The 16,716-nt window shown below is 35.3% G+C and overlaps 1 protein-coding gene across 1 annotated transcript in view; it reads left to right on the top strand.

Annotated features, from left to right (window-relative positions):
• LOC134848173 (uncharacterized) overlaps positions 1-16,716 on the top strand; it is a 40,117-nt gene that overhangs the window by 18,202 nt on the left and 5,199 nt on the right. Inside the window, exons 3-8 of the mRNA XM_063865536.1 lie at positions 5,809-6,011; positions 7,287-7,382; positions 9,620-9,775; positions 13,247-13,420; positions 13,871-13,938; positions 14,011-14,151. Coding sequence (XP_063721606.1) covers positions 5,809-6,011; positions 7,287-7,382; positions 9,620-9,775; positions 13,247-13,420; positions 13,871-13,938; positions 14,011-14,151 — 838 coding nt within the window. The remainder of the gene's footprint in view (positions 1-5,808; positions 6,012-7,286; positions 7,383-9,619; positions 9,776-13,246; positions 13,421-13,870; positions 13,939-14,010; positions 14,152-16,716) is intronic.

Here is a 16,716-nt window from a genome sequence, read left to right as displayed (position 1 = left end):
GAGACGGGAATATAAAGAAAAAAAACATAAAAATGAAAAAAGGCGGGAAATTTTCTTTTAAAAATAAAAAGTTATTGATCACCTTCAGCGAATTCTGTTTTGTAAAGCTAAACGAAATTTTAGAATTTTTTTCATGAGATATTTGTGACATTCTTGTTGAAGATGAACTAAAATTAAACTTTGCTGGTTTTCCTCCGGAAATTATAAATATTGATATTTGTTGAATGATATCTGTGCAAATCTAAGCAAAAAAAACACATCCCCAGAGAAGGCAAAATTTAATGTTCAAACTAGAAAATTAGCTAATTTATTCTCTTCTTTTCTTTTTGTACATGAAGATTGTCTTGCAGTGAATCAACATTCACGTTTTCTACGATACTCTCCTCAAAAAGTGTTTCAAAATTTTTTATCAGTTGTTGGTACATAAATAATAAATCTTCTAAGCAAGTCCTTCTACGGCTATCAAATAATGTATCAGAAGACCAACAAAGCCTTCAAGGAACCCTAGTTCAAACATCTTTGTTGGAGGAGATTAGCTGAAATCTACAATTGAGCACATGTAACCCATCATTTTCCAATTCTTCATACTGCAGCATGCAATTCTGAGAATTTTGAAGGCATGATATAAGTTCTTTGACAAGGTCTGTGATATTAAAAAATTTCAATGCATTAGATGAAAACCAATCATGATTCGAAAACTTAAATTCTCCTGAGGAAGTCTATACGACTATGTTCAATCAGATAATAGAAAGATTTTGGAATAGCCTTATTAGAGAGATTATTTAAGACAGATGGAAAAACTAATTTTTACTCTTGAACGTGTTGCAACGCTCGAAAAAGCAGAATAATTGGAAGAATATAGCCTCACAGAGGACTTTCATTGGAAATTTTAGTTGCACAGAGATGCTCTGGTTATGTAGCAAGACATTTTGCTAATATGTCATGAAGTCAGGTAAGTTCAAGTTTAGCAGCAGAGTTCAGCAAACAATTTCTAGAAGTTTCTGGAGATGGACCTATATTAAAGTATAGGAAAATATTTGATGAAGCATTTATTCTTTTATTTATGAGCTGAGGATTCAAAGCCGATAGTCAGATGGTTACTGCAAAGGAGCACAAAAAGGATTTTATTATATATATCCGAAAAGGCATTTTCAAGACAATGGAATTCCTGAAAGAAAATCGAATGTAAAAGAACTGTTCCAAAAAAGAAATTTCCCAAAAATTATATACGATGCAGTTTTCGATTGTTTATATATCATTTTTAAGAGAGTGTGGTAATTAAAAAACAATGCAGAGATATGTTTTCTTTTTCTATGTAATTTAAAGTTTCTTCTCTGAAAACTTTTTTTTCAACGTTTCATTAAAATTCATCTTAGATACATCATGTAGCACTATCAATTCAGACCAAATAGAACTCAAATAATGCCAAATCGCACCATAACGTGAGAAAAAGCAACACTCAACTTTTCTGCAAAAACAAACAAAAACTCCAACTAGAACACAATTTTGATTTCAATTTTACCCTCGAAACGTAGTATATTTTTAAAAACTACCAATCAGGCAAGGCGCGCCCCAATTTTTTTTTCAAACAACTGTCTCCTGCAACGAAATTTTGACAGCTACGAATAGTCGGCCAACCTGTACTCGGAACGTTTTTTGGATCCACTTAACAATCCCCCCCCCTTGGTATCTACTTGCCACCCCTATTAATAAAAGCAGTAAATTAGCACTGAGCTTTCTATTGAGAATTAGAATTTTACTGCATTCTTATTGGTCAAAAATGCGTTATTCTAATCTACTTAACAATTGCCCCTCCCCTTTCTTAAACGGGGTAGGGCAATTGTTAAGTAGATCCCGTTTTTTGCTACACTCAAAGCAACCAGTTACAATCTTCTCTTTTTGGAAAAAGGGTATTTTCAGTCGTGTCGAAAAAAAAACGTGTTGACCAATTTACAGATATCTAAATCTAAGATATATGCGTGTAATATTTCCCGAGAGTTCAAAGCATAAATCTACTGCATATTTAAAATGTCCTCAAGTTTAACTTATCAAGGTAAATCAAACTTGATTCGAAAGATGAATGGCAAATCTACAGAACTTGACTTAACTTTGAATACAAATAGTCAAGATATTATTTTGAATTTAGGTAGCCTTTATTAATCTCAGTTTTATATCAATTTGCATGATCTGAACCGACCTCTGATTAGTGCGAGTAAAATAGACGCGTAGAGTTACAATTGCGTTTCTTGGCATGATCAAACTAATTATTTTCTGGTTAAGTTTACTTTCGAGACGGCTTTACAAAACTGCAGTACCATTGATGCTGTATAACCATAGTATGAACAGGCGCTAAATCTGCTTCAAGCTACTATTATGACTTATAACTACTTATAACTACTGTTCTTCTAATGAAGCAGTAGCAAAATGAGCATTAATAACTCAGACACAAAAAGTTCAAATTGTGACCCATCTTCAACTAATTCAGTCAGCTTCCAAACCCAACATGGCCCAGAAGTTGACCCGAAGATTAATTACGGCACATTCGATGAAACGGGCTCTTCGTCTTATTGTGCAATAGATGAAACCGAAATAGCCAGATATTATGAAGTTCAAAGTAAGTAAAAAGGAGGGGTCTTTTCTGGGTCTACTTAACAATCTCCCCCTATGGTATCTACTTAAGAATCTCCCCTATGAATAAATACAGCAAATTAGCAGAGAGCTTTCTATTGACAATTCTAATTTTGTTGCTTTCTGATTGATAGAAAAATTCGAATAAGATAATCTACTTAACAATCTCCCGATATTGTTGAGTAGATCCCTTTCAGTTTAAAGTTCCCTTTCGAAATTAGAACACAGAATTCAACCTTCAAGTAGTCTCAAGTACATTACGAGGCCAAACTGTGCACTGGATAGCTGCACAATTTTGTGTATGTATATTCCTGGATTCCAGAGACAAATCTTTAAACTGTCCAAAATGTTGCGGATTCCACTTACAAATTTTTCGTGAATTCCGCGTACAAATACCTGTAACGTAACTTTTGTCGGCGCATTTGTAAGGTAGTTGTTCTGGATTCCGCAACTGTAAGTGGATTCCGAAAAATTTAAGTGGAATCCGTGGATTCCGCTATTTTCTTTATTACTAAGCTTGCATATGAACAATTAAAATCTAGAGCTGAAATTAATATCTATGACAATGCGGAATATAAGAAAGAGGAAATAACCATCGTCAGTGGAATTCACGACCAAAACTTGAAACATTGGTAAACTAAATCAGTCGATGTCACCTTCAACCTTAAATATTTAAGTATCGATCACTCAGAAAATTTCCTCAAATGAGTTTCTTGAAGTGTTCAGGATTGATGAAAAATCTTTAATGGTTCAGTATTTGGTTCAGAATTTATCATCCGTATTTGAGCTGAGATGGTTCAGACGTTTACTGGATGAGATTTCAAATCATCAGTATTTTAGAGATGAGGTGATTCAGAGTTTTATTGGAGGAGATTTCATTTCATCAGTTTTTGAGATGAGATGGTTCAGGTTCAGAGGATTATTGGAGGAGACTTCACATCATCAGTATTTGAGATAAGATAGTTCTGTGGTTTTTTGAGTGAGAGGTCCCGTGAAAACATTTTGTCGTTATGAAACTATTGCTACAGGCTAGCTATTATTCTATCTCTCTTCACGCCTAACAGAAAGATTTCATTTACTTGCTAGTTTCTGTGTAGTTAAATGATTTAGTTTAAAACGCTGCAAAACATTTAACTGGAATCCGCAATCAAAATGCGGTTTCCGCTTACAATTCGAGGTTTCCGCTTACAATTTGATGATTCCGCTTACAAGTTGCGGATTCCCCATAAGTTGAGGATTCGGCAACAGCTCAATTTTGTAATATTTGTAATATTTGTTTAAGGATTCCACAAATTGTTCCGCATTCCACAAATATTGCTGCGGATTCCGCAAATTAGCCTAATCTTCGAGTGAGTTTTAGCAGTACAGTGTTTTCGCTATTTGTTTGTGGAATCCAAAAAAGTAAAGAAGATCAAAGACTAGTAGTAATGTTGCGGATTCCGCAACAAATCTGATACTGATCTGTTTCAAAATCCGCCTATAATTCAAAAAATGCACAGCTTGGCCTCGCAATGTAACAGATTTGGGGAGTGCGACTTTTGAAAGTGTCAATGAGCTGAATCGACAGTAGAGGATTGAAATGAATTGAAGTTTTGCTTGAGCGCATTGATATATTCAATTCCTTTCAAGCAATCAAAAAGCGGCCTTAACTGAAGCCTCATCGATTTAAATTTGGTTCCGAATTTCGCAGAAAACCAGAAAACAGATCCACAATAAAGCTTGGTTGTAGAGTATCAAAGCTTTTATCGAACTGCTCTCTCAACACCGAAATAACTCGTGTAAATTGCATTGTTTTTTGTTTTTAAACCCAATGTCGTGTAAATCTCTTTCATCAAAAAGTAGCAGTTTAATATCCTGTGAATATAGCAATTAAAGCGCTATCATTATTCGATATCAGGTACATTTTCAAATTATTTCAAAACATTCAAGAGGTTGTAAACTTTAATCATCCTTTTTAGTAGCAATATTTTGACACCTGTTCCCTTAAAATGAAAAGAAAAAAAACTTGAGGTTCATCACAAAGTCCGAACGGGTTGTACAAGATTCAAAAAATTTAAATTGCATTTTTTCAAGAGCTGTTTGACTACGTCTTTTAACGGTTCATACAAAGTGGTGCATTTCAAAAACACCGGATATTTTACTTTCAATCAACAAGTTCCGAACGGAATCACGCACCATTTGAAAAGTTTTATTCTTTTTTATTAGTTTTTGATTTTTTAATACCTGATTCAGACTAGTTTCGTTTGAGCAACCGTATATCAAAACACCATACTGAATAATTAATTTTTTGAAACTTTTGTGGTAATTAAATAGATGCTTACGATAAAACACGTATATATAACACGATGATCCTATATAAAAGACCACAAAATTTCGATAATTTGCATGAAAAGTATTTAATGAGAGGATTAACACTCAGTTTTTCATCAACCAATTTTCATAAATACTTCATGGCCAAAACCTGTTTACATGTGTTGTTGCTTAACACAATTGAATCTGATGTTGCAGTTTTTGACTGAAATTATCTCATAAATTTTGTTTTAATTTCAGAATTAATTACCGGTGGTTGACTGTACCAAACGCTTTCTTTAGGTCAATAAAACAAGCAGATGGCTTTTTCTTGTAATGATTCCGACTTGAAGTTCATTTAGCAAAAAAACTACCGCAGCAGTTGTAGAATAACCTTTACGAAAGCCAAAATGACACTCAGTGAAGAGAAAAAAAACTCTTCAAAAAAATGGACTAATCTATTAGACAACAGCCTCTCAAAAACTTTACCAAATGAGCTGATCAAAAAAATCGGCCTATGATTATTACAGTTGTTCCATGAATTGCAACTCCGTAGGCACTGCCATTGTGTTCTCTTTTGAGCGTAGAGTCCAAAACTGAATTTCTCGATCTGGTCATGGATTTTTTTCCGAAAATTACGCTGCTTTGTTTCAGATGATTGTTTTCCAGCTTACTTTTTCAAATCTTTTCGTCAGAACTTTTCAACTAGGGCCCTGAAACTTCATTTTTGGCCTGATTTTTTTATTTTGCTTACGGTGCAAAAAGTGACAAATAGTGCCTTTATAGTGTTTCCGAATAGCTGGGAAGATCAAACACAGATTCAAACACAGATTCAAACAAATTCGTGATCGCTTTTTTGTCCGTTAGCGGGTTAAAACTCTTTTTTTTCAGGGCAGACACTCAACAGTCCCGAGGACAGAATCATTTCTTACACCAACTCAGCCGTGAGCATAGACCCAGAGCGCATGAGATCCACCATCGCCAGTAGCTTCAGACCCGACATCAGTCTCGGCGACAGCGACATAGAGATACGACTGAATACGAGTGGGAATCTAGAGCGCTCACTCGTCCACTCGGTGCTCGGAGAAATAATTGTAAGAATTTGAACTCAGACCAGTTTTGCTGTAGCGTGTAATAGGAACTATGGCGCTTTGTTTCCAAGGGCGCTTCTCAAGTTTTTACAGCAGAAAATTGGTTAAGAAACTAGGGCGACAGTTTACAATAGCAGACCCTATCAAAAGGCTATTTCATTTCAAAATGCTATTTCATAAATTTTATATAAAAAATTCGGATTATAATTTGAAACAAATACAATGTTCAATGGTGAGTGAACGTTTATAGCCTGATATTTCTTGGGGAGCAACTTTTTATTTCAATATTGAATCATACTAACTGGGTAGGCACTTCAATTTTGCGTCTATAGCGGTCAAGTATAGTCGTGTCAACATTCAATATTCAACAAAAAAACGGAAAACCTTAAGACCAGTCGTCAAATAATGTCCAGCAACAGGGGTGGATTTAGGGGGGGGGGGGGGCGGACGCCCCCCTTCTCAGGGATTCGACCCCTTACCGACACAAAGGGTCCCCCCTTTGAACTATTTTCAGATATCCAATGTTGGCTGACGGACCCTAAAACTTTTCTAAAGGCGCCTTTGGCCCCACAATATATACTAATTTTAAGAGGGGAGCGCACGCCGAAAAAACAGAAATTTTGGCCAAACTTTGGTGGCGCAGAAAGTTTAGTTTGGCCAACAAAGGAACTTTTTAGTGCTTTGGGAGAGCTCGGAAAACCAATTTGGTCGACCTAAAAAAAAGTCGACAAAATTTCGAAAATTTTTTGAAATTCCGCCCCCCCCCCCCTCGAGAAAATCTTAGATCCGCCCCTGTCCAACAAATTGAAAAAGTTGAAGCTTTGAAAAAAATATTCCTCCAGTCATTGGTGGATCTTCAAAAAATCAGTCGACCTAGATGGTTTTCCAAAATAAGATGTAGGTCGACCAAAATGGTTTTCCGAGCTCTCCCAAAGCACTAAAAAGACCCTGTTGGAGGCTCCAGTTATAATTAAAGAGGAAGCTGAGCCAATCATACTTAAAGTATCACTCCACTAGCAAAAGTTAACTGACCGTGATCTGTGTTCCTTACTGTGGGTGAGACAATAATTCGCAGCCCGCAAAAAAGTCTGGAAAATATGGATGTAGTTCTTAAGCTGAACGCAACGTAAGAACCAAACAGCTTCTATATTTGTCCTTTTCTTTTTTAAAATAAATAGAAAAATAAATATAAAGACATTAAGCAAAGTTCAGCCACGCGCTTCTCTATATTCCCTGGTCGATAACTAGACTTAACCTAATTAGTAATAAATGTTATAGGTTCTGGATAATACTAATCAGCCATGGGATGGGTCTCCATTTGACGAGAAAGCACGACTGAGTCTCATGGGATTCGACAGATGGGTGAAATTGATGGTAGGTTACCAGTGATCTGCCAGGAAATTTCAAAGGAGATGGTTTTTCGAAATTTTTTTTTGGTTAATTTTGTCGACTTGTTTTTCGCTCCCTATTTTTAACACAATTTAGACCCTATTTTGCAAAAAAAGTTGGAATTAAAAAACAAGCTGGCCAACAAAACCGTTTGGGGGCATTTTTGGGAGAATAAGACCCAAAAACGCATTTTTTCTTTGCAGGCTCCGCCCTCAAATTTAAACGATTTTGGCGCCTTGAGCAAACTTTTGGGGTTGTTTATAACCAAAACTGGATCTCGTTATGTTGGGTTCAAACTATTCTATCGAACAGACTTCCATGCGCTTAAGCCAAAAAAAGTTTTTTTTTAGGCCCAAAAACTACTAAATGGTTATCAGTTTACACATGCTTACCACAGGGCTTTTTTCTTGAGATCTATTTTTATTTATTTCAAAGTTGGTTTAATGTCCCTGTAAAGCTCACATTTCTGAAAACTTCTAAGGCACTCACATTTAGACAGTTGTTGGACTTCGATTTGTTAGTACTGTTTCGTTATGCAAGGCCTCTAACCTTTTTTGACGGTACTCAATTGTTTAGCTATCAACTGCAATTAATTAAAAGGGCATCCAGTATCATTTGACGAGTTTTACGGCATTACATAAAGATTGATTGAAAATTTTGGTTTTCGTAGTAAGTGAGGCTGAATGTATCAAGCAACAAAGATACAATGACTTGTACAATGCTTGATCTTTCAGAAACTTTTGACACTGTAGACCATGAAAATCTTGCAAAGAAAGGATGAGCTTATGGATTAAGATGAATGCGGAAAAATTGATATCAAAGTTTCTGAAAGATCGATTTCAAAATGAAGTTATCAGTAGAGAACATGGTATCGAGTTCAAAACCTGTCAACTATGGAGTTCCTCAGGGGTCAGTTTTGGGGCCGTTAATTTTAATTCTGTATCTAACTCTCTACGCCGATGATTGCAGCCTTTTTTCTACAAAAAAATGGAAGAGATGCAAAAGCAAACGATTTAGAAAGTGTTAAAACTTGGCTGATTGAAAATAAATTAACTCTTAGCCAGGCTGAAACAGTAGATATAGAATTCAGACCAAACAAACCCAAATGATCAATCTAATTAAAGAAACGTCCCAATAGTATCTTGGCCCCTATCTGGATGATCAACTGAGTTTCAAGTTGCATATGCAATTTTTTTAAAAGAATATATCGAAATGCGTCGATTATGTACCATTTGCGGCAAATATTTACTCATAGTCAACTTCTAATCATTCACAAAACTTATTTTCAACCAAAAAATTTAGATGCTGCATTGATACATGGAGCTGCTACTTAGCCGAATTAGTAAAAATTGGAATTAAAAAAAGCTGATACTTCGAAATGGCTTCAATTTGTGAAAAACAGGCATTCTCCGAAAACTAAACGACAAGTTGAGGTTCTGTTACATCAGGGAGTTGCAAATGAACTATTGAAGTTAATTACTAAAATCTAAAGGCGGCAGCGACCATGCTTACTTTTTAAGGAAATAATCAGCGATTAAGAAATTCTTGACGCAATGTCAAATAACAAACGCAAATTCAGGCTACGGAACGCAGAAAAAATGACGAGCCACAACAAGAAAAAACTTTAAAAAGGGCTCGTTCTTTATTTAATCATTTCTATGCATAAGACAAAAAAATCACTTAGGATTTAATAAACTGTCAAAATAGACAACTAAATTCAGTTCTGCATTTTATACGGGATCTTCACATTTGTGATAACTAGTTTTTGATCATGTTTTTTGGTAATCGGAAACTCAACTGTCTTCTTTGTGGTTCATGCAGAAACCGCTAAAGCTAGATGCAGAATTTGGTTTGGGTTTTACCGGCCGAGACTTTTTTCAAAACATGAAAAGATTAATAAAAAACAAGCGAAGAGCAATAACGCTACAAGGATTTGATGTCTGAAATTAATTCAGACTGGAGGTTTTTTTAATATCGCGCCAAAGAAAAGTAAACAACGCAGGTTGACTAATCAAACTTGTTTGTTAACCTAATTTCCGGCTATTCATTTACTTTCAAAAACTCAGATGCGTATATTTCGATTTCTTTGAGATTTGCATTTCAGATAAAAGACAAGTCAGGATCGTTTATCTTTGATCCACCTTATTTTTGGCCCAAGAAAAAACTAAAAGAAGCCAGGTTCGATTATCTTTGATCCACCTTTTTTTGGCTTATTTTTCTAGCTCGGATGGTATAAGCTAGAGCCTGGAAGCAGCAGTCGGAGGCTGAAAAAGATATCCTGTAGATTGTACAATCTGTGCTACCCTGTGTTGGTGCTGTTCCTATTGCTATCTTATTACATTCTCAGTGTAGTGCTATGTATTGCCCCACGCGCTAAGGTGAGTAAACTTACAAAATTAAATTTGGTCCGCAAATTTGGTGGAGGCTTGGTCCCCATTTCAGCCTTTTTTTTCCATCGCGCATGTTAATTGAGTCTATATTTCACTAAAAAAAAGCCACTTGAACCTATTTTAGCGTAATAAAAAGTAATGAACCCAATCGTTTATAAATTCAACCACAAAACTGGTCCTAATTTTCGTAGAAATTCGACCAATTTTATTCCCTATTATTCTATTACGAAATATTGAGAATTGAGGACGCAAATTTGTTCTATAAAATTGCTCTTTTATTTTCATAAAAATTGTTTTAAGTTTTTATTTGTTCAAGTTTCATACAACTTTTCATTTAACTATGAGTTTCAAAAAAAAGTATTCTCCTAGGTTGACCAAAACTTCTTTTACAATTTCCAAGAACGAAAAAATTCTTCTCGTAAAATGATTCGAAAGGTCGTATGTTTGATGCCCACCATGATTTGTGCTCGTTTTTTGAGGGTGAGGCAACATTACCCAGCCCAGAAATATAAACAAAAAAATACATATGTTTCTTAAGCAGGGGCACAACAGCGGTTCGCCGGGATGAGCTGTACAGCTCGTATGTTGGTCCTTTCCCTCATAGAAAAATCGAAAGTTTTTGTATCGTTAAAAAGCTTCTATTGCGAAAAAGTTGAGGTGGGATTTGAAATTGTGGCCTGTTTTGTTCTGACAAGCAAACGTTTTTTTTACCATACATAAGCAAAAAAATTATGAAATCTGGTTTTGGGCAATGGACAAGCATATATAAATTTTTGCACCCAATTTTCTTAAGCATAAACTGATTTTGCGAACCAAAAAATTGAAAGTTTTTGTATCGTTATGAATTTTTAAGCCTTCTAAATATAATTTTACCATATGCAATTTGTACGATAAGCATTGTTCCATGCTTTCCTTTTCGGAATTGTATGGTGTAGCAATTTACTTTTATGAAATTGCGTGATAAGCGTTTTGTTTGTCAGCCCAGTTGGAATTCCTTTGAGAGCTGATCAATTTGCCGCTGACTCAATGAACATTATACGATCAATCGATAAGAAAGCGCGTATAAATCTAAAAATTTGATCAATTTGACCTATTTCAATCATCGTGATTTAATGAAAATTTTGCTATTAAAATACTACTTTTTATTATCTATAACCATGACACAAATAATTTTTTCAATGTGGAAAATAAAAACCGTCAAAAACTTTAATTTTAATCATGAAAACTGCAAAAAAAAATCTTCAATATATGTGTTACCCTACTGTCTTTGAAAGTTGTAACAAAATGGATTAAAATGCGCCCATAATGGCCGTTTTTCGACTTTAAGTTTACTTGTTTTATTGTACGTTTTCACGCCGTTTAAGTTTCTCATTACAATTCTTATAGAAAAAAATTTTTCTTTCAATGGCGATTTGAAAAATTGCTATCTCCATCCCTATATCCCCTTCCTCAAGTAAACCTGCTAATTGAGGTAAACAGGCGAGGGTATAAAATTTTCTTGTATGGGTCAGATTTTCAAAAACTACTTTTTTTGGTTGATCAAATTGATTTTTTTCAGCAATCCTTAAACACAACAAAGATCATATTTTGAAAAAAAAACAAGTTAAGCTCAGCAATGTTAGGCCCTGTGTCGAACGGTTACTGGAAGCCTAATTTTTTGAAGTTTAATCGATCGCTTTTTTCTCAGAATTAGCATATCTTGGCGCCAAAGCGACTATGAAAAATTTCAAGGTTTATCAGCTAAAAACTGGATGGGGATTAACCGTCCAATTTCCTCCCCCCAATCAAATTAGGGGGAGAAACTATAAATTTTTCAAGAAATAAACTTGAGAGAGCCTGGATTCATTCAAAATTAAGTGTTTACTGAAAAAATAAGAAATGAAACAGTAATCTAAACAAATATTAGCCATTCAAAAATGGCAATCTGCATACAAAAAAGTAGAAACTAATTTATATTGCGCGATTTCATGAAATGCATGCTTTACAGAATCGATTTTCAGATTTAATACATGCTTTCTACGGAGGGCATTCTAAGGTAGGTTACTTACGGTGAAAGGGAATTGTACGGTTGATCCATGAAAGGGACAGACCTTCAAAAAAAAATTTGTAATCGATTAAATTGAATCACATAGAAAAAACTGAAATTATCATCTACTAATAATTTTACATCTGAATTTACCGTCGGTCTAAATTTTACATCCCTCGTCGACTATAAAGGTTTATTTTTGTCTCGGAAAAGTATTATAATCGATTTCGATCCATTATACCCCGCAATGACAAAAATGGATAAAAATCGATTATCTATAAAAAAATATATACAGATTTCAGATCTGTTGTAACTTCGATTAAGTTATAATTATTGATTGTAATACATTTTGTTTTGAAAATGTTTTATACTAAATTTATTCATTATATAATCATAGCCAAAACACTCTAAAACTGTTTTTTCTGTATCAAAATTTATGCATACTATGACCAGAATTTATACACATTTTCTACAGAATTTATACGGACTGTATGCATATTATACACAGACTGTATACAGAAAGAATACAGATTATATACAGACTATATACATATTATATACAGATTAAAAACTGATTTTCTCAACATTCTCGCCAATCAGATAGAATGCGTATATTGAAACAAAATTATGATGCAGGCTTTTATTGAAATTTTTGTACTGATGTTTGATCTGAAGAAATTATTTATTTTCTTAATGTATAAATAAGTTGCAGCAAAAAATTTCTCGGTGTCAATTTTCAAAATTTTTTATTGATGTTTTTTCTGAAAAAAACTGCGCTGAACAGGTTGATCTTTCGAATGGCATTTGAAGAAGTTTTGCACAAAAGTACGTTTCTTACGGCGGAAACCCTTAGAATGCAAAATCTTAGAGGGATCTCTTGAAACTTGTAGTTTGCGGTAACCAATTTTCCTCAAGTGAGTTCAGCTCACTATAAAACTGAGGATAATTTTTCCTGATTGCAACTTTTTTGTTGAATTTGCCAAAAAAACATCTTTATTTTAAATTTTGAAAGATCAAAATTGAAATTGTTACCAACCCTATAGGTTTTAGGCAATATAAACAATTTGATACACATTTTATACAGATTATATACATATTATCTACAGATTATCTTAACAAATCTATTATTACCTACAGATTCTATTGTATAAAGATTGTATACTGACTGTATGCAGATTATCTGCAGATTATATACAGGTTTTAAAGAATAGAAAAATCGATTATTTTGGCGATAAAATCCATTTATTTTTGGTGGAAAAAAATGGATTCTATCTGTACAGAATTGATTATTGTTTGCAAAATGGCGCAGATAAATCGATTCTATACTTAAGATAATCTGTAAATTTTCTGTATTTATTCGGCTTTTATCAGTTTTTGTCTCTGTGGGACGTAAGTGCGGGCTTTCAACAAAACTCAAACAGTGTTCATTTTAGTCAGACAATAGCGACACATCAGGCAACAGTTCGTCTTCACCAGTGTACCAAGGATGCTCAAATATCTTCTCAAATTACACTCTGGATTACATTATCAACTTTTTTCTGTATTTGTCTGTGTTTTGGTATACCAGATTCCACCGCAGCGAAAGTCTCTACATCGCCCTAGAAAAAGTAGGTCAATCACTGGCATGAACACTTTGCCCAACCCCCCTCCCCTCTCCCGTGCTGATTCGTTGCTTTAAGGCAATCATAGCGAGCTCATTTGATCCAAGTTTGAGCTAAGCATCTTGTATGTTGATTATTTTCATCCTGTCCATGAATCTTTATTTATAATGAACAGTCTTGTTTTTTTTACCGCGGGTTTTTGTTTGTTTTGAGGCTTTGCACTAAAAACTCGCCTCAACTAAGAAGAAGAAGCCTCGACTTTCATATTTTAGAACGGAGTTCAATTGAGAGCAGAACTAATGCTATTATTAAAATCAATAGTAAAGAGTGTTATTGATACCTAAAAACAGTGATTGAAAATATGACAATTTTGACAATAATTTTTCAAATTAAAAAAACCAACCTCGGACTCGTTTTCTAAGCGAAAGTTAGATTTAATTTTTTTTCTAAATATAGGTCTTCATGCGAGCTCAAAGATCACAAATTGGCAAGCTTCAGACTCCAAAATTTGTGCGAAAAATGAGGTCAGTAAAAACTCTGAAATACGAAATAGAGCTCGATTTGGAATTTTAAAATTCAAAATATTAATTTTTTAGATTGTTCGTGCTAGCTTCTTTCATATTCGGTGCAATAGCCTGGATTGCGATGGCCACCAGTTACCTCGCTCCAGAGAGATTCAAATTCACTTTTTCCGACCAACATTCAAAATTTATGGAAAGCTTCAACAAAGTGTTCAAGTAGGTAAACCAATTCCGGCTCTTTTCCAGTTTGCCACCCCTCGTAAAATTACCATTCAATTTGCCCAATATTGTCCCTATCAGGTCATTTGCTTGTAGAAAAATACTCAGATATGTTCACTTATTCACATTGGCATGTTTTCGTGTGATGTATAACAGCAGAATTTATTCTAAACATCATTTTGGAAAGTGTTTGAGCAAAAATCAAAAAGAGTCCAATCTAGTTTTCACTGCCTGGAAGCACCGTCAACCACTTTTCTTCCTCTTTACGCGAAGTCTTAAATCTAACACTACTCCTCTAATATGTTCAAAACCCCCGAATGGTTTTTATATAACTTGTTAGAAGGTAGGAGTGCGCGTTAATCTCAACAAATCAAAAAAAATATCAAATTTCAAACGATTGAACTAACGAGCATTTTCTCGACAAAATAACTCCGGAAAATTCATATACATAACAATTCCGAACATACTTTTACATCGGTAACAACGGCCATAACAATGGCCAGTTTTGTACTCGAGAAAAATTGCACTTTTTTTCCGTCAGCCTTAATCAAAGCTGAACCGTATTATAAGAAAAAAATGGTTAGAAAAGTCAAGTGAGCTGTAGCACCTCGGGTTTACCTGTATAAAGGTAGGGGCATGGAGGACTCGAACCCAAGCCGAACCAGTCGACCATTATGTCTAGCTTTTGTCCTAGACCCCTTGTTCATTAGTTCTTATATGCAGAAACAGCACGCTGAACTAATATTTACATTTGCGCTGCATCATCCTCCGCCACCAAAGAAGGAAGAACCGGAACGAGCTTTACGGTCTGGCAGGTCAGTTCGCTTCGTACGGTCTTTATTTCAGCGGATCTCGCGCATCCGTCCTTGCTGTAGTGCAGTCTAACGTTACGCGCGAGTGGGTAATGTCCACGTGGGCTGTCAGGCTCTATGACCTAAACCAATTCGCCGGCTCTCAACTTAACATCTGAGTGGTTTGCCACTTTGCCCTCTTATTGAGGGAAGGAACATATTCCCATATCGAACGTGTCCATATTGCGTTAGCGTATGATTGCGCTCTAGCGTACGGCTTCTTACGGTCGAAGTTTTCTTCAAAACTTGGCGACGGAAAACTCGCTGCGTGTTGACCCAGTATAGGAGCTCTTGGGTCAGCGCCTCTAAATCTAGCGGGTTGAAACTAGCGTATGTGATCGGTGTTGCGTTAAATGACTGCTCAACAAGGCAAAGTGTGGTTCCTAGAAACTCCTCAGTTATTCTTCTGTTTCCTAAGAGGCCATACATTCCATGCTTGACACTTCTAACCAACCGCTCCCAAGAGCCGCCGTGTTGCGATGCGTTGGGAGGATTGAACGTCCACTTGATCCCTTTCTGGACAAAAACTGCGCGAGCGAGCTTGTTCCAACTTTCAATGCAAGCTAAGAGCTCTTTCTGAGCGCCAAAAAAGTTCATGCCGTTGTCGGACATGAAGGTAGTTGGAATCCCACGCCGTGTATTAAACTTCTCCACGCCCATAACACAAGAGCTTGCGTTGAGAGAGGGAAGTACTTCAATGTGTACTGCTCTAGTGGTGAGATAGATAAACAAAAAAACCGTCTCTTTTCCGTACTTCTGCCGATCGGAACTAGGAACGGCACAAAGTAATCAACACTTGTGTTAGGGAAAGGAGGTTGCTTGTAACCCAACGTAATGCAGGAATTTTCAATAATTTGCAGCAAACAGCGCCAATTTAACACAACGTATTTCAAACTAACATCTGCACGCATGCAACCCACGCCTTGGTGGAATTTCTTAACGTGCAAGTGTCTAATCAATAACCAAACAACCACAATCAAGTAAAAACAAACATTCAACTATAATTGGATGCTTGCTATCGAAATCGGTATTAACCAAACGTCTGATGCACCCAGTCGAGCGACGGATGCCAGCTGGCTCAATTAACGGCGAATACTTGGTGATTTGACTAGTGCTATAACTAAATTCTTCGCTCGGCCATTAGTTTTTACATGCAGAAACAGCACAATGAACTAATATTTACATTTGCGCTGCGACAGTAGGACTATTCATCCTTGAGGAAAAAGAGACGCTCTTCCAGTTTTTACGATGAATTTTTTCTACTTGTCTAGATTCTTTATTCAATTTTTTTTAAAGTGATGGCCGAGAACTCGGAACTGCATTTTAATTTTAATGATGGCTACTGGAATATGAACGTTTGCACAACAAAAAACTTCAGTGTTTCAAAAATTTTAAAACAAAAATAAAGCCCATAAATAACATAGAAAAAGGTTTATTCAAGAAATACTAATTATATATTTAACTACACAAACGCGAAACGAGTTTTGAACGATCAAAAAATATCACACAGCTGGCCAAAAGAAAATAGACGAATTAGTCTAAATAAAACTTTAACAAAATTCGAAAAAAACATGCGTTTTTCTTGAGTGGAGTTCCATAAAAGAAAAAACACGAGGAGAAACAAAATAGCCAGCGTTAATTTTTTTGTAGCTCAGTTTTTATCAAGCGGTAACTAAGCAGACAATTCTTAGCTAGACGACCGTTTAACCGA

Source organism: Symsagittifera roscoffensis, chromosome 6 (genome assembly GCF_963678635.1).
Source record: "Symsagittifera roscoffensis chromosome 6, txSymRosc1.1, whole genome shotgun sequence".
NCBI classification, from domain to species: Eukaryota; Metazoa; Xenacoelomorpha; order Acoela; family Convolutidae; genus Symsagittifera; species Symsagittifera roscoffensis.
This window is presented reverse-complemented; position numbering and strand designations above follow the sequence as displayed.